Source organism: Pristis pectinata, chromosome 3, assembly GCF_009764475.1.
Source record: "Pristis pectinata isolate sPriPec2 chromosome 3, sPriPec2.1.pri, whole genome shotgun sequence".
Taxonomy (NCBI): Eukaryota; Metazoa; Chordata; class Chondrichthyes; order Rhinopristiformes; family Pristidae; genus Pristis; species Pristis pectinata.
Window position 1 is genome coordinate 104,843,400 of NC_067407.1, and position 25,019 is coordinate 104,868,418.

Genomic DNA, 25,019 nt, shown 5'->3' on the forward strand with positions numbered 1-25,019 from the left:
CTGGTATGGAGATGATGGAGGTTGACGGATTTCTCATTTGTCTTTGGATTAACTCTGCTTAAGTGAGAAGCTTGTTGGTAGTGCGATGCAGCATTCCTGTGAGAAAGATTGAAATAAGTATTATGTGATGATGCAGTCTTGCTGGATAATAGACTGTATTGAGACTGGGTCTTTTGGTTATGGTCACAGCTTGCATGCAATTGTGTAGCCAAATTTAATAAAAATGCTGCACAGTTCCTCTAGATTGATGGAGTAGCAGTCTTTTGTTTCATCAAAACCGGTTATATGTAATGGTTAGAGCTGCTCTCTCCATTTCTCTTGGATCTAAAGATCTTGTATATTGTGCGTCCAGATGGATAGAATCCATTCTGCAATTTAGGGAGCAATCCTTCAGCCACTGGGAGGAGATAGTTGAGGAGGATCCTTATGATGAATTTGCCTGTGGCAAACAGAAAAATCCCTCTGTTGTTATTGCAATTACATTCATATCTTTTCTTGAAGATGGTCACGATTGAGGCATCTCTAAGGTCCCTTGGCATGCTCTTTTCTTTCCAGATGTGGAAAGGGAGGCTATGAAATTGTTACTGAATTTACTCTCTGCCAAGTTTTAGAACTTCTTCAGGATCTTGCTCTGCTCCTGAGGTTGTTAGTCAGGAGTGGCAGCAAGACTGGGCCTTAGTTTTTTTGGAGCCAAACCTCTAGTCCAAAGGGAGATACACTGAATTTCCTGGGTGAGTTCGATGCCAAGGTCAGAAAGAATGTAATCCTCTCAAAGTGTGATTAACAAGAAGGATATTGGGAAATTTAATTCTAGTAGAAGTGTCCTCCTGACTAAATGGTTTTGTCAGAACTAACATGCTGTTTGGTCAAAGAAATCAGAACAAGATATCGTGGCAACAACCCCAGTCCAAGCAGACACCTCTAAGGTTATCATCATCTGAGAATAAAACTGCAAGAATATCACCTGCACCATGAGAGATACCAATAAATGTTAGCAGGACCATTGTCTCCTCCACCACGTTATCTCCATTAGCCTGCCTCCAAAGCAGCAACAGCAACAGAAGTGCTATATCAGGAAAATCAATGTTGAAAGCATCAAGAACCCTGCAATGAAAGCTCTTTTACGGATATGCATCACCACTAATGCTTGATTAGTCTCACTGTTAGATGTTTCACAAACTGGGGGGGAAGTCAAACGACTGGCTGATCACGTCATGCTAATTCAGAATTGACAGGACATAGCAGTATAAATCTTCAGAGCATTTGTTGGGTATATTATACAGAGCAGAGAAAAGAAAATGTTCCCTTAATGAATCACCTACTGTACCTACAATGTTATGACATGATTAGTGAGCCTTGTTGCTCACTCCCATTAGTTATCTGGGCTGTCATACATTGATAAACCCAAGGCACATGAAAGTCAAAAGAATTTATTCATTGTGTTTTGCTTCAATGAAGGTGTCAAGCAAAATAATCATGAATTTTTATGTCTTGCATGTTATTCACCTTGAATAAAGTATGAGCACTTCAGATGCTGTTATTACATTGCACTGTGAAAAATGTTTGGTTATTTATCAGTATAAAAGTTACAAGTTACATTCAGTGAACAGAGTGAACAATAAATTAAAACAATAAGATGCATTTATATAATGCCTATAGCAAAATAAACACATCAAAATCACTTTGCAGACAATAAGTGAATGCTAAGTCAAATAAAGCAATATTAATAGGGACAGTTCAAGGAGTGTCTTAAATGAAGGTAATGGCAAAGTGGAAATATGAAAAGTGGCAATTCCAGATTGTCTGAAATACCTAAAATTATACATATTGGTAGTCGATAGATGGGTGTAGGGGAGATTTATAAGGATAGTGTCAGGGTTGGAGGATTTTAGATATGAGAGAGATTTGGTTATATTGGAACAAAGGAGACTGAGGAAAGATTTAAGTGAAGTGCATAATATTAAGAATGGCCTGGTAGGATCTATTAACCTTAGCAGAGAGGTCAATAACTGGAGGATGTAGATTTATTAATTGGTAAATTACTGAGGATTTTTTTCTTTCATCCTAACAGTAGTGGGGATCTGGAATTTAGTGGTTAAAAGGATGGTGGTGCAGAAACCCTCTTCATATTTAAGAAATATTTGAATGAGCACACGGAGCTGTTGCCTGCAGGGTAATGGACTGAGAGCTGGCAAGATAATTTTTTTGACTATTTGGACAAGATAAGACAAATGAACGCTTTTTTTATTCTGGGACTTTTTATAATTCAATGTAAGAAGCCTCCCAGTTGGAGACTGGAATATTGTATATTTTGTTTGTAGGGCTGGAGTCATTTATTGTGCCAGGGAGAAGTTTGATCAGAAATGCTGTTAAACGTGCAGAAGAGAATTTCACATTTGAGGCTTTAAAAAGCCAAAAGCTAATGTCAAAAAGCAAGGGACAGGTGAGTTGGTCTTGGTGCAATGCCAAATATCAGCAGTTGAACTTTAGGTGAGCTGGTCCATGTGGTGCTGGGTAGGAGACATTTCAAGAGCATTAGCGTCCTAAGACAGGCATAGGTCTTAGCTGAATACAGTTGAAACATAAGGAACAATCTTCTGGATATGGAATAATGTGATCCTTTTAACAAAGAGACATGGGGGTGGGGGTGGTTTCAAATTCATTCAGATTTAATTTAACAGAATTTGTCTTCCACTGAACCAGACACAGAGTGGTGGGTGCCTGGAATGCACTGCCCGGGGTGATTGTAGAGGCTGATACAATAGGGACATTTAAAAGGCTCTTAGACAGGCACATGGAAGTCAGAAAAATGGAGGGTTATGGGCTGTGCACAAGGGAAGGGTTAGATTGATCATGGAGGAGGTGTTCATATAGTTTGGTACAACATCATGGCTGAAGGGCCATACTGTGTTGCACTGTCCCATGTTCTATGTTCAGACTTCTAACAATGGCCAAAGAGAATCTTAGAAGTGAGAATCCATGGCAGAGATTGTTGCAGTTGTGTAAGTCGTTGGTGAGGCTGCACTAAGAATACCATGTAGAGTTTTGGTCACCCTGTTACAAGAAAGGCATGGTTAAACTGGAAAAAGTGCAGAAAAGATTTACGAGGATGTTGTCAGGACTAGAGGGCCTGAGTTATAGGGAGGAGTTGGCCAGGCTAGGTCTTTATTCATTGGAACATAGGAGAATGAGGGCGACCTTATAGAAATATTTAAAATTATGAGAGGCATAGATAAGGTGGATCGTTAGTCTTCTCCCCAGGGTTGGGAGTCCAAAACTAGCAGGCATAGATTTAGGGTGAGAGGGGAAAGATTTAAAAGGCACTTAAGGGGCAACTTTTTCTGTGCAGATGGTGTTGAGTATGGGGAGTGAGCTGTTGGAGGAAGTGGTTGAGGCAGGTACGATAGTGTCATTTAAGAAGCACTTGCATTGGTGCATGGAGGGATGGGGCTCAGAGGGAAATTGGGACCAGCTGGGTAGGCACCATGGTTGGCATGGAATCGTTGGGCTGAAAGGCCTGTATCTGTCCTGTATTGCTCTGACTTTATGAGAATGACATGTTTCCCCAATGTTTAACTGAAGGGAATCTACTCATCCAAAACTGGATAATCAAACAAGTTGCCAGAAATTACCAAGGCAGATTAAAAAGAGTAGGGAGAGATGGTGAAGTTGAGCTGTACATCAATGATGAGCATTTACAACTTTGGTCAATGTCACCAAGGCATGGTATTACAGCAGTAAAGGAGTGGGTAAAGACGGATCCTTGAGATCTTGAGAAATAATTGTAAGGGAGCAGAAAGAGAAGCCATTGGTGGAAATTCTGATTTTGGAAATGCAAATTCATACAATGTATTGAATTAAAAGAGTGATCAAGTTAGAGGTCCTCAAATAATTAGTTATTTAGTGCATGAATTAAAATGAATCCAACTGGCATCCTCAAAATCCCTTGGGGAATGAGCTAGGCAGTTAATAAAGTTTTGTTACCACTGCTGAAGATGAAAGAAGAATCTTTTCCTGCTGCATATGGATATTTGGATATAAAGCAAAGTTTTAATGTTAGAGGTCACTTTGCCAAGCAAAATAAATAAAATAGTATATTCTGAAAACCTACTTGTGTGTACATTGAAATAAATTTGATAACAATAGGTTGGCCACCTTGAACAGTATAGATTGACAAAATTATCACATTTTGTTTCCTGTTTGATTGCTCAATGAACATCTTCTGTCGTCAACATGACAATATGTGCAGGACTATGCTTCCATTCAATTTCAGGGTGTTATTGCAGATCAACTGCTTTGTTCTTGGTCTATCGTTTTGTTTCACTGTGGTCCTCTGGCACAAGCTAGCCATTCTTAATGGCCAAGTCTGGACATTTGAGTAATGGGTACCATCAAGCCTGGGCTTGAGCCTGAACATTTTTCGGTTGCTACCTTTGTGTCCATAGAGTCATGCAGCACACTAACCAGCCATTTGACCCACCACATCCAAGCAGACCATTAAGTTCCTATCAACATTAATTCGATTTAAACCATAGAACCATACAGCACAAAACAGGCCCTTCAGCCCATCATGTTGTGCCGTCCATCAGACCACCCTCACACTACCTAACCCCTTCCTCCCGCATATCCCTCTATTTCACATTCCTCCATATGCCTATCCAACAAGCTCTTGAACCTGTTCAATGTATCTGCCTCCACCACCACCCCAGGCAGTGCATTCCATGCACCAACCACTCTCTAGGTGAAAAACCTCCCTCTGACATCTCCCCTGAACCTCCCACCCATAACCTTAAAGCCATGACCTCTCGTCTTGAGCATTGGTGCCCTGGGAAGGAGGCGCTGACTGTCTACTCTATCTATTCCTCTCAATATTTTATATACCTCTATCATGTCTCCTCTCATCCTCCTCCTTTCCAGTGAATAAAGCCTTAGCACCTTAAGCCTCTCCTCATATTCAATACTCTCCAATCCAGGCAGCATCCTGGTAAATCTCCTCAGCACCCTCTCCAATGCCTCCACATCCTTCCTATAATGAGGCGACCAGAAACTCAGTCCATAACTTTCTTTACCCTGGTGATTCAAATGCTCGTCCAGAGACGACTTCAGTGCTGTGAGTATGCATGCCTCCACCACCCACATATGTTCCCTATGACTACGCACAATCAACATCACCACCAATTTTTACACCATCTGCAAACTTACCAATCATACCTCCTACAATGATATCCAATTGTCCATGTACATAACAAACAGTAAGGGTCTCAGCGCAGGTCCCTGTGGTACACCATAAGTCACAAGCATCCAATCACATAAACGACCGCACACATCACCCTCTGTTTCCTGGTATTAAGCCAGTTCTGGATTCAATTTGTCAACTCGCCAAGGATCCCATGGGCTCTACACCTTTGGACAAGGATCCCATGTGGGACTTTGTCAAAGGCCTTACTGAAGCCCATGTACACTATGTCAACCACACTTCCCTCCTCAATATATTTTATTTTCTCTTCAAATGATTTAATCAAGTTGCTCAGATTGGGAAGTTGAAGTCCCCTACTATTGTAACCCTATTACTCTTACACCTTTCAGTGATTTGTCTATGTATCAGCTCCTCTATCTCCTGTTAATTGTTAGGATACCTTAAGTATATCCCCAACAAAGTGATCACCCCATTTTTGTTCCTTAGCTCTACCCATATGAAGCACTTTCTAGGATTTCATCCTTCATTACCGCAGTAAATGAACCTCCTTAAGCAATGTTGAAATGTCACCTTCTGTTTTGCACCTCCCCCAGCACGCCTGAAGGATTTATACCTTTGAATATTTAGTTACTTGCCAAGTCTCTGTGATGGCAAAAGTATCACTTTCCCATGTGTTGAATAACAGTACAAGTTCATCTGACATACTAGTCAGACTCCTTGCATTTAAGTAGATGCACTTCAGCCTTGTATTTCTCCCATTCCTCTTGTCATATCTATGTCTTTTCTGCCTACTGGGCTGACGTTCCTTTAACACCTGGTGATGGTACCACAAGAAAGTGATTAGGAGCAGGAGTTCTTCACTGTTCATTTGAATCTATTATAACCAATTTTAGTGTCCTATACCTGTCCAGATAGGATTAATAATTGCAGTATACTAAACACAATATCTGGGAACTTTCTGCTTCTGCTCAATACCATTCTTAGTACACAATTTCACTGAACTGTTGATTTTTTTTTGTTTATATTTTCAGCCCTGTTACATCTGACTTCCATAAATTTTGAATGAGGATCTTATTAAAATGGAGCCCTTTAATTGTCTTAAAAGTTTCAGTAAATGGGCTGCTTCCCAAGAGTGGATTAGTCCACCACCATCCAGGACAAAACCCAATGGTCCCATTCTATTAAAACTGAAAGTGCAGAAGTTGGAGATAAGCAAGGGTAGATTTGCTTCCCTTATCTCATGCCATAATTAAGCATTTTAATTTAACAGTTAAATACAGGATTCACTTGCCTTTACCCCAAGAATTTACCTTCAGCCCAACTTCAAATATTGACTTTCCGTCTCCCCAACCAATCTTGCAGTAGATTGTAAGTGATGGTGCTAACTTAGTGCTGTGTGCTGTTGAATTGGGAATACTTTTATTTCTGTGGATTCATGATTACTAAAGTCAAGCCTTTGCTAACAAGAGCCAGCAGACTAAGAAGAATCTCAGCCACTTAGTCAAGGTTGGATTAACAAATCGTGGAGGTGATAGGTAGATGTCCAACATAGTGCACCTGCCATTTGGCTGATGTGTTATCATATCCACTTACATATTCTATTTTTAAGATTTATTTTGACATTTGATAAAATATCTGGTCAAAGTCTACCTCCACTTAACAGCTTGAACATGGACTTTAATGATTCATCACCAGTGTCGTGAATGAGACATAAACATTCTCCTCATTTCCCTTTGGTCTACTGAACCATAAGGTAGATTGCGAGGTCAGAACCGCAGCTGTTTGCCAACAGGGTCTACATTTGCTACAAAACAAATCCCAGCATTACTTAAATTACATTCATTTGTGAATAGTGCTCCAAGGTTAGATAAAATACAATCTATATAACGTGATATTTTAGAGGTAAGCTATTTGCACAAACAAAAATAAAATACATCCTTTTCTCTGGGTTTGGTAACAGCAGTGATGCAGAGTTGCGTGCACCATTGCATACAATGTCGTGTGGTAAGACTAGGATTCTTCAATGCTATTGGCCATGTGAGAATGGAGGACTCTGGGGAGATCCTAGACCAATACAAAGCACTTCCCTTGAGTGTGGAGAAAAATAGGAGGGTGAGTTGTCCCATTTCTGTCTCACGCACATTCAAGCATTACTATAGAAGTACCTGGATGTCTATCTCCCTGCCCTTTCAGATGGGGAATTGCAAGCAGAGTAGGGATCAACAAATTAGGCAAAAACAGATGGCTTAGATGTGCATCAGACCCTTTCGTGACAGTATAAGTTGAACTTCAGTGTGGGATAACAAGAGTTTTCATTGTAGGTTCTGTTGCGTGAAATTTCATTTGCAGTTAAGGCCCAGAGTGGTAGGCACCACTGAATTGGCCTTATAACTTTCGTTCATGTGCTGTGCCATTGCTGAAGGCCTGAAAAAAAAATTCAGGGAAGTGGACCATAGTAGACTGCTTCCTCTGTCACAAGATTGTGGGTTTGGGCCTTCACAGGAGAGGGGTCAGAATAATGGGTTGGGTTGTTGCCCTGGAACTTTGGGTGGTAGCCTGGTGGTTGAGAGGAGTAGTTGGATTGGTGTTTGGGGATCAAGAGAGACTGCTGGATTTGGGCCAGGCAAGTCACAAGAATACAAGAAAATAAGAGTAGGAACAAGCCACTGGGCTCCTCAAGCTTGCTCCACCTTTCATTATGATCATGGCCGATCTGCCCCAGCCCTCAACTCCTCCTCTGTATCAGACTCCATTAGCCCTCAATTCCCTGGCATTTCAAAAATTTATCTGTCTCCACTTCAAATCCTTCCAATGATCCAGCCTCCACAACTCTCTAGGGTAGAGGGTTCCAGAGATTTATGCATGAGCCCTTAAAACCAAGTTAGGTGTTGTGGGTCTTGCTGTTGAGGGGTTGGGTGTTAGGACTTGGAGATCAGGATATAGGTGGGTGGGATTGTGTTGACTGAGGATCATTAGATGGCAGGGGTAGAACCAGAACAGTGGGTAGTGGGTCTGAAGGAATGCAAGTTAGTAATTAAATTAAAGTGGACCTTTTTAGGTTGGGTTCCAAGCACCAGACTGTTAGATGAAGGACATCCAATTAAATTGTGCGGCTCTAGAGCAAGCAGCGCAATTAAAACCTAATTGTTCTGACATTGCCTTATGGCAGGCATGCCTCAGAACAATGTGAACTTAATTTGCTGCCCATGCTGTTAAGGAAGAATGCATGGGAAATGGCATTAATCAGTAAGGTCTGATGTGGCAATTGCACCATCCACACGACTTGTGATTAGAAACACTTGATGATATTTCTGGAGTGGTTGCAATTCTACCCAAAAATTATCACAATCATTCTGCATGCTGTAATTTTTAGCCCATGGAAAATGTAGGAAACAAAATGTTCAGTTTTCAAATCTCTGCAATAATTTTTTAGTGTTTTACTGAATAGAATTGTTGAATTGTTCTGCTGGTTGACACATGGTAATGTTCTGGCATTGTGTAAAATACAGCTCATCCTTTAACTATGTATTTACCTGATCATTAGACACTGAATAAAAATACAGATCTCCCTTCCATGGCCAAGGGCCCAGTAATAAGGCTGAATTGCATTTGCCTCTGTCACAAGATTGAGGCAGATGCAACATTTGCAAAAGCTCCACTGCAAGTGGCTGCCTTGCAAGTGTTATAAGCATAAGTCAGTATTGTTTTTAATGCTTTACTTACACATCAGATTCTTGAATGTTCCTCATCTAAGATGGGAAAAAACAGTATTTGAAAGAGCAAATTCTACAAAACCCATGCATGCCCAGTGAAAAGACAATGTTTGCGAGTGACACCCAAATGTAAAAGCATTTGATCTGCATTTTGCTTAATTGAATAAATGGACAAGTGAAATTAAAATGGTCTGAATTAACTTTCTGACCTGAGGTGCACTGTTCCTGGATGTTAAGATTTTACCTTCATTGACCTTCACATTGGTTCATTGTTTGGGCAGGTGAGCCTGAATTTAAATCTGGAAGTTTATGTCTAGTAATATAAATGGCACAGAGAGAACATGTAAACTTTTGTATTCAGGACGCCCACATGGTGCCCATTCTATCTGCAGGATGAATTGCAGATTGGTCAGAAGAGACCACAGTGAGTTTCAGAAGTGCTATCGTTGTGTAGGAATTTTGCGCATTGGAAGATGCAGGATGCCCTGCAAGAAGTCTCCAAGATTCCTCTGCCCTGATGCTGCCTCTCTATCCACCCCAAACCAGCACCAGTTAGGTAAACCCCAGCACCCCACTCTCCCAGTGCACTTACAATATGTCGGAACATTTCTTTGGATTCACCATGGCACCCAACTCCTGGCCCATTTGTCGTTCCCCCTTGTTAACCCCAATTGCAATAGATGGATGGATATAAGCTAAATGCCAGCAAGTGGCAGTTCTTCATTTCATAAACTCAAATATTTTACTGAGTGCCTGCATCAGATTTTTTTTTACTAACTTTGATTTTATTCAATGTAATACATACTTAGCATTGTACAACTGACAGGGATATAGTGAAAAGTTGGTAAGGGAACTGATGCTGCCACAGCTATTCTGGTAATATCTCACAATATAGCTAAATAGAGAAATGCATATGAAATGTTGTATTTCATAATGTAAAAAAAGTTGTGTCAATTTATATAATGTATAAATGTAAAATATGATGCAGATATGTTTTTAATCAGAATTTAATATAGAGCGCAAAAGCAAAGTATTCCAGCTGCTGGGGATCTGAAATGAATCAGAAATTGGTGGAAACATTCAGCAGAACAGGCAGCATCTGTGGAGGGAAGTGGAGAAATCTCTTCACTGAGGCCACCTGTCCTACTGAGTTTACTGAGCATTTTGTTATATTTAATGTAATGATGATATGTTAATGGTTATATAGACCTTTATGTCCCTGTACTGTATATTTAAAAGACAAAGTTCTGAATTTATCTTTTTTTTCCACAGCTGGCACAACATATATCTTCAGTCGAGGTGGTGGACTAATCATTTACACGTGGCCCCCAAATGACAGACCAAGCACCAGAGCAGACAGGCTAGCTGTGGGCTTTGACACGCATGTAAAAGATGCCATTTTGGTGCGTGTAGACAGCTCTGCTGGGCTTGGAGACTACCTACAGCTTCATATTGTAAGTAATTAAAGATTTGTCTTTGTGCTTTTGTTTTAAATTGGATTATATTGTTAACAATGATGTAAAATTGAAATTAAGGTTTTACAATGTTGTATGTATACTGTGTTTGGGAACTAAGAAAAGTGTTAGTTGTTCTATTGGAACTACTCTTAATCCTCATGGAAGTCTTGAGCCAAGTTTTTGTTTTTGTCAGTTTTGTGCAATGCTAGAATCTTTGCATGAAGCATGGCACTCAGGCAGAGCAATGTCAAAGCAAGGTTACCAGTTCACTGAACCCAGTTATAAATTAAAAATCAATCTTCTCTGTGACCGACTAAGTGAATCTTAAGTTTACTTTGAGGCTGTATGAGACCTTGAATATCTGTGGTGGGTGACACCAGTGCCACACAAAGCAGCTCAACTCACTGTTCCTTTTTTTTGATGATTCATTGCAAAATACAAAAAGAAGTATAAATGTGGATTAAATTCTCATTTTTGATGCTTTAACAAAATCATGGTATATAATTCTACCATTTCCAAATTACTTTGTTTACATCTTAAATCTATGTACAGGCTGTACCCAGGTAATGAACGGATTCCGTTTTTGTTGACGTCCCTGAGTCAATTTTGACCATAAATCAGAAAATACACGCAAATTACTGGAAATAGTAACAACACATAAATTGTATTGTAATGAATAGTGTGAAAAGCAAATAACAATGACTGATAAGAAAGAACAATTTCTAAAAGTGAAGAAAGAGAAGAAACTAGTTCTACCAATCTTAGGAGTGAACGTATGTCAGAGTTTGAATTTAATAACCTTATGGGAGCTCGTTTATATGTAGGGGTATCCATAAATTGGCTATTCTTAACCTGGGGATGGCCTGTGCTCAAAACTGCAGTGGAACAACTAATCTACTTACAAGCTGCTCTCTTTCAATTCTATTGGTTTATTCCTATAAATAATGCAACTGAAGACAATTATCGACTTTACAAAGAATGCTTGAGAATGAAATCTGTCAATAGACAGGAACCAGTTGTGAGAATTAGATTAAAACAAAATCAGCATGAATTGTTTGTGGTTTGACAAAGGCAGAGTAGCCATTCTTTACTGACGTAACTTTGTTTTTCCACAAACATTGATAACTCATCCTGTCAATTAGAAATCATTTCCTTGCAAGTACCAAGACATTGTTTAGCAGTTAAATTTTAGAGCCACGTATTATCTGTTTCTGCTGGACACCTATGTGCTGAAGAGTGATTATGAAATCAGTTTGGTCATAGAGGAATCAAATCCTGAAAATAAGCAGTTGGACTGGAATTAGAATATTAAAATATTTTTGAAAAAATCAAATACTAAATAAGTGGAGTGATAACTAAATCTATTTATTGCCACAATGCACACTCCTATCTTCCTATTCAAGTTGGGAATCCTTTCTTGCTTCTTATTACATTACCACAAATTTGTAATCACAACATATGGTTTACTCTTAAACATCTTCAGAAATCTAGGGATCGAGTTTAAGAGCCGCGAGGTAATGATGCAGCTCTATAAAACTCTGGTTAGACCACACTTAGAGTACTGTGTCCAGTTCTGGTCACCTCATTATAGGAAGGATGTGGAGGCTTTGGAGAGGGTGCAGAGGAGATTTACCAGGATGCCGCCTGGTTTAGAGAGTATGCATTATGAGGAGAGACTAAGGGAGCTAGGGCTTTACTCTTTGGAGAGAAGGAGGATGAGAAGAGACATGATAGAGGTGTATAAAATATTAAGAGGAATAGATAGACAGCCAGCATCTCTTTCCCAGGGCACCATGCTCAATACAAGAGGGCATGGCTTTAAAGTAATGGGTGGGAAGTTCAAGGGAGATATCAGAGGAAGGTTTTTTACTCAGAGAGTGGTTGGGACATGGTATGCGCTGCCTGGGGCAGTAGTGGAGGCAGGTACATTGGTCAAATTTCAAGAGATTACTAGATAAGCATATGGAGGAATTTAAAATAGAGGGATATGTGGGAGGAAGGGGTTAGATAGTCTTAGGCGAAGTTTAAAGGTTGGCACAACATAGTGGGCCGAAGGGCCTGTATTGTGCTGAAAAAAGATACAAAAAAGAAATGAAGAAATCACTTAGTTCATGAGCAACGAGGGATCACAGAAGTGTCCACCCCCTGTAAATGACTAATAATAAAGCAGTTTTATTTTAAATTGGTGTTTAATTTGGAGACAATAACACTAAGCGTATGACATGGTCTCACTCTAAAATACAATACCATAATTGTCAAGGCATCGACATGTTCACATTTGAGTTTTACATAATGAAATTGTCTCTTCTATAATAGCAATAAGTGAATGCTACATAATAAAATAGCATTATCTGTATGTGTAAGATTGTATTCAAAAAATGTTGAAAGAAACAAAAGTTAAAAAGTAGTTGTTATGAATGTTGTGTGGGTTAATTAGCAGAGGAATTATTTGTCACTTCAAAAAAAAACACAACCAAATGTCAAACATAATTTCCCACTAAGGTCAACTACTGTAAGGTAATTGCATGATGAATTTGATAAGGCATGCCTAGGTGATTAATGTATGGAATGTACATCACTATTTGCCAACAAAGGGATCCATTTGATGAAAAGTGAATTTTGCATTAACAAGTGTCAACAGTCAATGGATTCCTCTTCAAAGGTGCTGGATTGTAAAGTTGTTTTGCATTTTGTTGCATTGTGTCTTTATTTAATGCACTTCAATAATTCAGTAAACTGATAATACTGATCTTATGCGGCAAAAATCTATTGTCTTGCTTTGCAGTGGTAGAGATGATTAGCTATATGTTAGCTGGATAAAGAAATTTCAGGTTCATTTTCTCCCACAATTATAACCTACAAATGTTGATATTGTTAACAAGATGTACATTGGGTTAAACATTGAACTGAAATGAAGAAATGTAACATTCTTTTCTCTTATTAGTATTCAATATGTTTATAATAGGCTCCAGCTACTCTATAGCAGTTGCAGACCAATGTCACTGTGTCTCCTGTGATTTGGCATAAATCGGCAATTCCATGCACAGAGATGAGCAGCAGGCAGTGTCGTTTTGGTGTTTTGCTAAAGAATAGAATGGAGCGTTATGCTGAATTTGTCACAGTCGCACCCGATTGTGTTGCCTTGATAGTCACTGGGTGATATAAATGAAGTTATCCATCCTTAACACTGATGCTGATTCACAAACTATTAAGACCAAAGAATTATGAGTGAAAATAGGACTTGTAAACTGAAGGGAATTATCCTTTTTCAGAAGAAAGTTTGTTCTGTTTGCTTGATATTTTTTTTAATTTGCACAATTCTGTTGTATTGTTTATACAGGCTGTGTGTTTTTAACACAATATTTATAAAAGGGAAATAAAATCAATAGCTGCTTTAATGTCTAATTTACTATATTTAACTTAATGTTTATTTCTTCTTGATTTTGTAATGCCAAAGAAGAGGGATAATTAATTATGGATATAAAATTAGGTAAAGATATTATCTTGAGCTTTGTGTTTAAACAAAGCTTTCCTCAGTTTTTTTTTGATTGAAAACAGTTGCAGACAGCAAGACACTAAACCACACTATAAATTTGTTGGTGCTTTTTTATCCAATTATCAATGTTCTGGTCAAATTGATGAAAGTCATTAATGATATCCTGAAATTGTACTCTTGTGCTTGCAGAACTAGTGTTCTGATAAATAACCTAACAGTACTATATATCATTTAAGTTATTCCTGTGCCACTTCATTGCATATATTTGTGGCTCTGTCTGCAGCCTGCCTCACTTGGGCAGCATTAACTCCCTTGTACTGCTATCATGGGAGACTAATGTTGTTTGGTTTTGCTTTAGTTTCTCTCCATGGAGCAATTCATGTGAGCATTGAATGCTGTTTTCCTGTTCTCTAATTGCTTGTGCCTCTGCAAAACACCTGGCCCTAGAATTTCCACTAGTGTCATCTGCGTAATCTGGATAAAAATTTCTAAATCAGCACAAAAGATTGCGGAAATGTCAGCTCAAGTTACATAAGGTGTGAATCCTGTGATCTTCAGTATTGGTTTAAAAATAATTATGCTTAAAGCTGGCCCTGCCCACACAGCTTGTCGCATAGCCAATTGAGCAAATGGAAATGATGAGCTTTTTGCTAATTGAAGGCAGGTCCTCAAATCACATTACTATTCTAAAGTAATAGGCGTGGTTTAAATATTTTGATGTACTACTTCATGCAGAAACTGACAAGTATACTACAATGAAACTAGTAAATAGTTTTAAAAGGCAGCTCCAGTGATCTTTAATTCAGATTGCTCTTAATAAAATTTTTGTTTTTTGTGATGACCCAATTGTAATAATAAAACTGTGGCAAGTTCTGTGGTGTTTGTGGAAGATTTTTACATTTGTGATCATGCAAGTACTTCCAGTGGAAACTTGACCTGTAATCTAATCAATATGCCATGTGTAATTTGTGCTTATTTTCCTGATACTGCCCAAGTGGCAGCTTTGTCTTCCAATATACATCAATCCTAAGTGAAGCTGGTGTCAAACAATGTCCTCTATTAATCTTTCCCTGGAATTTGAAAATTGATCAGTTCAAATGATTTGGTCATTTTGTTCCAGCTGAATAATGTTGAAATGAGTGGAAGGTTTTAATTGCATTTTTTGATTTTTTTAAAATTGTGTTTCAAGGATTTTTGACTTTAATATTTATTTCATATTTCCCTTAAAAAGAGAACATTTTAGAGTGTTGTATTCACAACAGCTAACATCCTGTGAGCTTGTTCATCCTGATCACCATTTTGATACCAAGAGCGTTTAAACTTTAAATTTATTCCTCTGTGTAAGGGCCTTTTCAGCTTTGGCAAACATGTCAAATGGTTTGTTTTTTAGAAAGTGCTTGAAAATAACCTACCTGCCTCAATTGATAGCTTTCGGCTCACAACTTTCTTGCAGGTTTAATAAAGATGGTATATAAAAAAAAGTTTAGTTCACTCTTTGATTTCAGTGGATCTTTGATGAAGAGATTGAACTGTCTGATTTAAAAAAAACTCAACCCTGAGCTGATTGGCCTATCTTTATAAACACCGCCTTGGCATTCTGTCCATTATTTTGATTACATCGAAGGCTTAACTGGAGGTATAAGCAAAAAAATATATAAGGCTGCTATATGACATATTTAACTTAGATATTCAAATCTAAAAGGAGATTAAAACCATTGAGTATTTATGCATTCAAACTGAAAATTCAAAAATGCATTATTGTTCCAAGAATGTGATAAATTATCCCAATGAAAATGTGATTTTGAAGTACATGTTATAGGAAATGGAATGTTATACAGTGGATGATTTATAGTGAGCAGAAATCAGTTAATGTCGTAGAAGTATTTCATAATAAAGATCCAGTATTCTGTGAATTTAATTTTTTCCATGTGCCTGTGTCAATTTCAGGCCTTACTTTCTGATAATCAGTATATCAATTTATAATATATCATATTATGGTTGATGACATTTCAAATTAGAAAGGCAAGGAATGAGATGGGATGAGTGGAAGAGACAAAAAGCCATAGACAAAAGTGATAAATGAAGCTTTTAATTGCATTAAAAAAGATATCATGGAACAGAACAATCTACTGTCACTATATTTCAGATGCAGCCATTATAACATAGGACAAAGCACAGTACAGCACAGGAACAGGCCATTTGGCCCACAGTGTCTGTGCCAACCATAATGCCAATTTAAACTAATCCCATCTGCCTGCACATAGTCTATATCCCTCCATTCCTTGCCGGTTCATGTGCCTGTCTAAAAGACTCTTAAACATTGCTTTCTTATCTGCTTTCACCACCTTTCCTGGCAGCATGCTCCAGGCACCTACCACTCTTTGTGTTTTAAAAAAAAATGCCTGGTACCTCTCCTTTCAACTTTCCCCCTCTTATCTTAAAGCTATGCCCTCGAGTATTTGACATTTCCAAAAATACTCCATATATCAACACTATCTGTGCCTCTCATAATTTTATATACTTCTGTTAGGCTGCCTCTATCCCTCTGATGCTCCAGTGAAGACAATCCAAGTTTGTCCAACCTCTCCTTCTAGCTAATACTGTCTAATTCAGGCAACATCATTGTGAACCTCTCCTGCACCCTCCCCAAAGCCTCCACACCCATCTTGTAATGCAGAGATTAGAACCACATATAATACAATACAATCTGCATTTTCCTCCAAGTAATTGACATGGTGTATAATGTGAATATTAGAAATGTTGATATCTGACATGGTTGCCACAATATATTTTCATGGAGTGAATGAACTTTCAATCCTATACTGCTCAGATCATTGGTTGATGAATAAAATTGACATATATACACACAAAACACAATAGCAGGAATTGATTATGAAAATTCTCAACCCACCAATAGATCTTAATTGACTTCTTCACAGTCATGCACACAGAAAATTGGAACAAAGCTGGATTTCAATATTCATATCACTCTGGGTTAATCTATTCATCAACACTGCATAATGTTTTTCTGGTAACCTAGATATCTAAAATTTCTGTGTAAATTTCACTAGAGATTTATGCACAGATGAGAATTCAGCAACTGAGTAATCAATACTTCTGTGTGTATTGGTACAGAATTTGTGAAGAAAGATGAGCTGCCTTTGCTAACTGCTGAACTCTGAGAAATTTCACAGTTACCTTTGGAGTTCTCTGGTGGGAAGTCACAGAAAGAACTCACACTATCAATTGCACCAAGGGCCTTTTGAACCATAAATGCCATGATGTGAGCAGGCCAGAACAAGCCATAGCCCCAAAACTACTGAATAAATCTTTGACAACTACCTAAGTCGTAAGCCCTGGCTTAATCAGCCACCAAGCTATTGGAAATCTTAAATGTATTTGACCTTACAGAAACATTGGAAAAACTATTACAATCTGTTGAACATTGGACAAACTATTAAGAATGTTTAAAATCTATTAAAAGGTAAAGGCATTTAAATAAATACTTTCCAATGAACTAACTTATCCTCATGCAACCATTTCCCTCTTTAGCAATGAATTGGGATGCTCTCTTTGTGCCAGATCCAATATGGTGGATTCACCATTATAAGTGATGAGAATTTGATACAATTGCATGCTGTATTTTATGAGGAATCCAGTGACATAGCATAGCTGGCAAAACTACCATGTATGGATTAAAGCAACTTCAGGACTTTTTGAGAAACAGGTACTTAAAGAAGGAGGACAGTTTGGGAATTTGAGGTACTAAGGCAGGAATTGCATCGTATACAATAAGAGGAGTGTTAGATTGTGAGCAGAATACAAAATTAAATAGGTTGTTGGAGAGTATTGGCTCAGTTGAAATGTATGAAAGACAGAGCTTGAGAAACTAGCAGGAAAATATTAGAATAGTCTGGAAGTTATATTTGCATGTTGACAGCTTCAGAAGCTGATGACTGAGGTGGAGAAGGTAATTTGGAATTTTCTTTTGATTTGTTAACCATCTTCTGGTGGATAAATTAACTTGAGAGAGGTGGTTTGGTTGATTAATGCTGCGTGCTGTTTATGAATAAATAAGTTCCAGGTGAAAGAAATTAAACTGCTAATAGAAGGTACATTAACATTACTTTGCAACATGATTATTTATCGGTATGGTGCTTTCCCCACATTCTATTGATTACAACATAAATACAAAAGGAGACAAACTCCCATTACAGTGTGATGCACCAGATGTAATTATCAATTTACGTCTTTTAATCCTTGCTAAATTGAATCTTTTATGGAAAAAATAGAATTTCCTTTTAAATATTATGTACTAAGCAAAGCTGCACCATAGCAATTTTATTTAGATTTTTTTTCTGAATTTTACATGGGGATCTAAGTGATATTTTGAATTTGCCTTACATTCCTAAATATCCAAAAGATTCACAAGACTTTTTTGAATTCCAGTGGCACCTCATAAAAGCATCACCTTGCAAACATTACTTGTTATATAAATTGGATTGTTATTCTGTATATGTTACAATAAGTTCGAAATAACTTTTGCAATGGTTAAAGGAATCAACCCTTTCTGATCCTGCACTATGTGGAGAACAGCAAAGTTAGCTGCCCGAAGGTAAAGAACATACAAAATGAATTTTTTAAGTCAGTGTATTATGAACATATTATGTTTACTAGTTCAGTTCTGTTGTATTTCATAAATGAAATCATTTACAGTATTAAAAGACACTTAAAACCTTTCAACTGTAATTCTACACAATGCTTTAATCAGCAATGTGAGATTAAAGGCCTTCTCATAGAATATGCATTTTCTTATGGTCCTCTAAAACCTAAAGGTTTATTCTGTGAAAATGCTCATCTAAGTGATTTTTGCTGCCATTCAATACTCATTCCACTTCTTGCCATATTTATTTCAATGCTGATAGTATGATTAATGAAGCTCTTCAACATGGTAATTCTATCACAAATATTCCATTTGTAGGAATCCTTTTCAACATTTAAGATATTTGGATGCCACAACATCTGTTTTTAGGAAAATATGGTGGAAAGTGGAGTCCTGAAAAAAGGTCTTTTTTAGCTAGCATTGAAATGACAAGTCTGAACAATAGTTAGGAAATGGCAGCATAAATCTAAATTACAGATAGAGATTGTGGGAAAGGTAGCAAACCTTTGGTATGGTACCTGAAAAAGAAAGTTAAGGTCACTTTGCTACCTGCAAAGTCTATGTTTCAACTTAAATTTTAGAGTATGTAAAACAAAATTTATTTTCATGTTGATGGTTCAGATTTGGAAATAACATGCTCTTTTATCAATTATTTTTATTCTATTCATATATGTGGGTGTAGAATACTCAGGTAATATTTAATACCTAAATGAGAAGGTGTTGCTGAGCTGCTGACATCAGGCACCTCAGTACTTGTGACATGAGTACTGATTAGGAGTTCTGGTTTTTTAACTTGGTGATGATGAAAGAATGGATATGTGGTCCCAAATCAACAAGGTTAGTGACTTAGCAGGAATCTTGCAGGCTGTGATATTTTCATGTGCCTGCAGCCCTTATCCTGTAAGGTGGTAGAGGTGTTGGATTTATAAGCAATCTTGAAGAAATTTGGCAAATAGCTGCTTTGTATTTTGGCATTGCACACACCACAACAATAGCCCCTGGACAGCAGAGGGAGTGAATGCTTAAGTTAGTGGAGAGAGTTCCTGTTCAGTGGGTTGCTTTGTCTTTGGATGGTGTCAGCCTCTTGAATGTTATTGCTGCTGCTCTCATCCAGAGAAGAGAAGCAGAAAGTATCACTTTACTGACTTATGAATCATTGGTGATGCTTGTTTAATGCTGTTAAAGATCAGCTTTAGTCACTTCTGTGAATGGTTGGGTCAGAATAATTTGCAGATCTTTTTTTAAAAGGACATGCCTAAACAATTTTCCATATTGTCACCTTGATGCCAGTGTTGTACCTGAACTGGAATAGGCATGTTATGGAGATAGCTGCAGCTGGAACTTATCATGGTCAAAAATAATTGGGGGAAAGATTTATCTCTGGTTGCTGACACTAAATATGGTGATATTGGATGCAAATTGTATTCACATTTGCACATTTTGCTCTTTTGACTTAAATACAACAGGCAGCCAATACTAGTTAATATTTAACCTTGACCACGTTTTTTAAGATAGTACCTCTCACTTCTGATATCCAAAACTGAGACAAAGTAATATTTTTGGTATGCAGTCATTGTTGTTTTGTTGGCAATCAATGCAGTCTACTTTTGCAAAGCAGGCAGTACAATGGTACAGCTAATAGAGCTGCTGCCTCACAGCTCCAGGGACTCGGGTACAACCTCGACCTCCAGTGCTATCAGGGTGAAGTTTGCTCATCTCACTGTGGCTGCGTGGGTTTCGCCAGGTGCATCTGGTTTCCTCCCACATCCCAAAGATATGCTGGTTAATTGTCCCTAGTGTACATTGGAACGGCTCAGTGGAGCAAAGCCCAAGGGGTTGGATGTCATAGAACAGGACTTGCAGTTGGGATGAGTAGTTTTGGCAGATGATTGGCAGAGCCTGAGGGTATTGGCATCATGGTGGAAAGAAGCAATCACTCATTTTTTAAAGTGGTAAGCACTTATCTGAAGAAGGATGCTACCAGGATATCTCATTGGATATCCTGGTAGTATCCTTTAAATAACATTTGAAGCAAGATTCAATCCACCAGTAAGGATGTGCTTCAAGGTGTAAAGATTGCATAGCTCAATTCATTGACTATACAGTACAACTTTACATAAATGTAGTAAGCATTGCAAACCAATTGACTTTACTGCAGAACACCTTAAAAAAATTACAATTATAAATCACGCTTTACATTCTCAGTGGGGTCTGAATTTTATGGTTAAAAGTAATGGTGAATTGTAGTACCAGTGGCTCCCCTGAATATCTCCATTTACAAATGGCTGGAAATTGAATTCCTGGCAACTGTGTTGAAATCTGACTGGGATTATTTGAATAAATGGCAAAACAACAGGATTTCTTATTCTATAGTAAAACACCTTCACTTAAGGTTGAGGGATTCCAATAACAATGTAACAGCCAACAGAAAGATATCTTTCCTTTCTCTTTATCTGTCTGTGCTACAGACTGAGTTCTGCACACACTCAACCACCTCAGGGGTCAACTCGCAGATGATCCAATGAGTCACAACTTCCAGTGACTAGCCAGATCTTCTTTTCTGACTGTTTTTATTCCTTAACAAAACTGCACTCACCATAAACAGCTGTAATTGCAGCTTCATCTTTAAGTTAACACTAAGTTTTGTGATCCCACACACTCCCACTCTTCTCAGCTGGCCTGAACGAACAAGCTTCAGCTCTCTTCCACTCTCCTGTCTGATACGTGTACCAGCTATTTGATACAATTTTTTAATGTTGCAGTCATAATTCTGAATTGCATTCTGGGTGGTCAAACACAACTTCTGTAGTTACAATGACATTATGCTTTTCAGTTCAACAGAATATCCAGTAGGAAAACAGTTTCAATGGGATGATACATTCACAGTGTGGGTTATGCCTACATGTGGAAATAGAAATTTTTTAAACTTCCCTGTATCTCATCACTTTTCAATCTAAACTGACCACATATTAACATGTAATGTCATGTGTAAACAAATAAGTTCTTCAGTGTACTTTCTGTGGGCTTTTAACTGATAATAATTATCTATTGGCATTTCCAAAGGTTTCTGAGGATAGAACTCACTCATCAGGAATCTATTTTATCATGGTATTGTGAATATTATGGCTCCATGAGTTGATAAAAACCACAGGGAATCAGGGAAGAAGCAAGCAAATCACGTTTCTTTGACTTTGTTTCGTTGTCTTTCTCAGTCTCTATCTTTCTCTCTATCTCTTATTCCTTCATCTTTCAACCTTTCCCTCAATGTCAGCAAAACAAAAGAGCTAGTCAGTGAAGGGGGGGGGGGGCAGTGTACACACTCCTGTTTACATCAGTAGTGCTCAGGTCAAGAAGGTTGAAAGCTTCAAGTTCCTAGGAGTGAGCACCTTCAACAGCCTGTCCTGGTCCAAATATGTATATTACTATGGCCAAGAAAGCTCATCATCATCTCTACTTCCTCAGGAGGCTAAAGAATTTGGCATATCCACTTTGACCCTCACCAATTTTTTCAATACACCATAGAAAGCATCCTATCTGAATGCATCATGGCTTGGTATGGCAACTGCTCTGCCCATGACTGCAAGAAACTGCACATCATGGAAACCAGGCTCCCCTCCATGGACTCTGTCTACACTTATTACTGTCTTGATAAAGTAGCCAACATAATCAAAGACCCCACCCACCCTGGACATTCTCTCTCTTTTCTCCCCTCCCATCAGGCAGAAGATACAAAAGCCTGAAAGCACATACCACCAGGCTCAAGTACAGCTTCCATCCCACTGTTATAAAACTATTGAACAGTCCCCTAGTACGATAAGATTGACTCTTGACCTCGCAATCTACCTCGTCATGGCCTTGCACCTTATTGTTTGCCTGCACTGCACTTTCTCTGTAACTGCAACACTTTATTCTACACTCTGTTATTGATTTCCCTTGTGCTACCTCAATGCACTGTTTTAATGAAATGATCTGTATGGATGCCATGAAAAACATTTTTTTTCACTATACGTCAGTACGTGACAATAATAAATCAATTTAAAGTTACCAATTATAGTTGGAGATTTAAAAATATACAGTCCCTACTGTTTTTTTATTGAATTATCTTAATCCCATTTTCTTTTGCCTTACTACTTTTCTGAAGATGAGTTTACATCGAACAGCTACACATCTTGGATTCAACTCGGTTTAATTTCATTAGTTGAAAAGACCCATCTTTGTTTGTCCTATGCATAATTCCAGGTCTCTTGTGGAGGATGCTGCAGAAGTTTGACTGAGATGTGCAAATCACAACATAAAAGCTCTCAGAAATTTTGTGAGAATGTGTAAGTGTAATGAAATATTGAGAGCCATTTGTTCATACTCTTCACAAAATTTAGGAAACTATTTTTTCCCCAAAGTAATAATGCTCAGTGGTGTGTCAACAGCCTTGATTTGCATTAATGAAGATGGAGTTTGTCATATTCTTGTGTTGAACCTGTGATAAAACATGTTCATGTTTCTAACAGGCAAATACATTGGAAGCAATGTTGAAAGCATTTGCTGTTTAGTTGTCAAAATTTAAAGAAAAATCTAATTGGATCATATGTAACTAATGAAGGGTTAGATTCTGATTAAAAGATAGCTATTTTTCACTGCACCTTGTTGAACTTTTTGCTTTGAATAACCCCAGCAATTACCTGAAGAAAAATCAATCCAATTGTTCTGCCCTTCATGTAAGTTACCAAATTAACAGTCTAATATTTGATGCAACAAGGGAGTGACTATTTTTCAGAAATGTTCAGTTATCTTACATCATTTAAACATTGAGGTAACAGTAAATAGGGATACCAAAAATGGGCTATTCTAAGTTAGCATGCAACAGGATCCTGCCTAAGGATAAATGAGCAAATAAATGTATTTTCATTTTTAATACTCTGGATATTTTTAATGTTGTACCAAACAGTGGTTGAATTTGATAAGCTGTCACCTCAGTTGTTCTCTAAAACCAGTGGTCAAGCTCCTTGAATAACTGTTACCCATGCCGTGACAGGAGAACAAACAATGATAGAGACCAAGGTTTCCCTTGTTTCAAGCACAACTTTGAGCAATTCTCCAGTCTTTAAATAAGGTGTTTAAAATATTTGAAAGCACAGATTTTTGTTTCTATAGAACTGTAATATAAATAGATATGTATCTGCACATATGTTTTACTGTTCAATGCATTCAGCTGTTTGCATTGTTATCTGCATTGCATGGGTAATGGTAATAAAGCATCACGGAAATATCTTGCCAACTCGGTTGCTGCCGCCTGCCTTCTGTTCAATGCATTTTTGCGTTAGTAAATATGTTTACTTTCTTAATACTACTTCATAATGATCTAACAAAATCCAGAAATGTGGAGATGCAATTCAGAGATGAATATAGATGATTCTAAAAGCAAAAACATTTTTTCTTACAGCAGAACAGTACTAATTTTGCTTGGAGAATAGATTTTCAAAAGAATGAAGCTTGCAGGGAAAGATGTACCTTGCATATTTTTAACCAATATGAACCACTGATAACAAAATTTTATTTATCTTATCTATCCACTAAAACATAATTAGACATAAATTGGAAATGATTAAGCAACAAAAATAATAAAATGCAAGAATGTCTTTACAAAAGAAAAATGCCCAACCAGGGAGATTCCATTTTATTAAAATACAAATCAGCTCTGTGGGTGATGACTTATCAACCTAATTTTGTCATTTGCTAACTATGATTCTAACTTGTTGATAACTGGTCTCATCACAAGGCAGGTTAGTGGAAATTTATTTTGTTAAAATTGAAAAGAAAATGATCAAACATTGCTGTTTACTAATCCCTATCAAACATCATAAGCCATGACATGTCATCAATTTTTAGCATCAGTAATGAACAATCAAAAATGCTGTCTGGCAGCTTGCAGTGAGTTTACCAACAGGAAGAGCAGGATCTATCGACCACAGGGAAAATAAGAGCTGGGTAGATTGCTTTGATGGTCACTATGTTCATTAACGTTAGCATTTAATTATTTTCTGTCATTGAACATGCACGTTTTTACCTTTAGTTTTAAGGGTAAATAAGAATATAAGAAATTGACGTCATGGCTCAGTGAGCCCATGACTGAATTCATTTTATCATTTGATTAAAATCAATTATGTTGCAAAAGGTTGAAAATAAAAAGTTGAATGAAAATCAAAAAAAGGCAGAAAATGGAATTCTGAAATAAAAGCAGAAAATGCTGCTGAAACCACCCAGCAGATCAGTCAGCATCTGTGTGATGAGAAATAGAGTTAACATTTTGGGTCAAAAACCCTTTATCAGAACTGGGGAAAAGAACAGAATAACTCTTCCCTTTTTATCTTTTTCTCTTTCTATAGATGCTACCTGACCTGCTGATCAATTTTTATTTTTATTAAAAAATATATGTATTTCTTTTAATTTATTCATTTTCCAAGACATGGGCATTGCCAGCAAGACAATTTTAGTTATT

At 37.6% G+C, this 25,019-nt stretch overlaps 1 protein-coding gene across 16 annotated transcripts in view; it reads left to right on the top strand.

Moving 5' to 3' along the window:
* The window catches only part of nrxn1a (neurexin 1a), a 1,334,105-nt gene that overhangs the window by 997,294 nt on the left and 311,792 nt on the right, over positions 1–25,019 (top strand). For all 16 annotated transcript variants that reach the window (XM_052010794.1, XM_052010792.1, XM_052010793.1 and 13 more), the window contains one exon: positions 10,183–10,364. In XM_052010794.1, the coding sequence (XP_051866754.1) occupies positions 10,183–10,364 (182 nt within the window). The remainder of the gene's footprint in view (positions 1–10,182; positions 10,365–25,019) is intronic.